Source organism: Buceros rhinoceros, unplaced genomic scaffold (assembly GCF_000710305.1).
Source record: "Buceros rhinoceros silvestris isolate BGI_N320 unplaced genomic scaffold, ASM71030v1 scaffold21312, whole genome shotgun sequence".
Classification (NCBI taxonomy): Eukaryota; Metazoa; Chordata; class Aves; order Bucerotiformes; family Bucerotidae; genus Buceros; species Buceros rhinoceros.
The window spans coordinates 1,285-1,550 of record NW_010399730.1 but is presented as its reverse complement, the minus strand read 5'-3'; the positions used below and the strand labels follow the sequence as shown (position 1 = coordinate 1,550).

General features: G+C 64.7%; 1 protein-coding gene across 1 annotated transcript in view; it reads right to left on the bottom strand.

The window, feature by feature from the left end:
- Nucleotides 1-266, bottom strand: part of LOC104489445 (vang-like protein 2-A) — a gene marked incomplete at its 3' end in the record, with an annotated part of 2,628 nt that overhangs the window by 1,839 nt on the left and 523 nt on the right. Inside the window, exon 2 of the mRNA XM_010131609.1 lies at nt 11-264. Coding sequence (XP_010129911.1) covers nt 11-264 — 254 coding nt within the window. The remainder of the gene's footprint in view (nt 1-10; nt 265-266) is intronic.

Genomic DNA, 266 nt, shown 5'->3' with positions numbered 1-266 from the left:
GAGGGGGAACTGGGGCTGGACCTGGCGCAGCTCCAGCAGCACCACGGCCAGGTAGTGCACGAAGAGCAGGGCGTCCACCAGCGAGACGGCGTACTGCACCACCCCCTGGTAGTTGCGGTCCCGCGAGTCCAGGATGCGCACGCCGTAAAAAAGCCAGTAAGAGACGACGAGGAGGAAGACGAGCACCATGAGCAACGCTCGGAAGACGAAGATGCGGGGGAAGAAGGCTTTGGGGCGGCGGAAGAAGAGGGCCCAGCTGCCCAGCA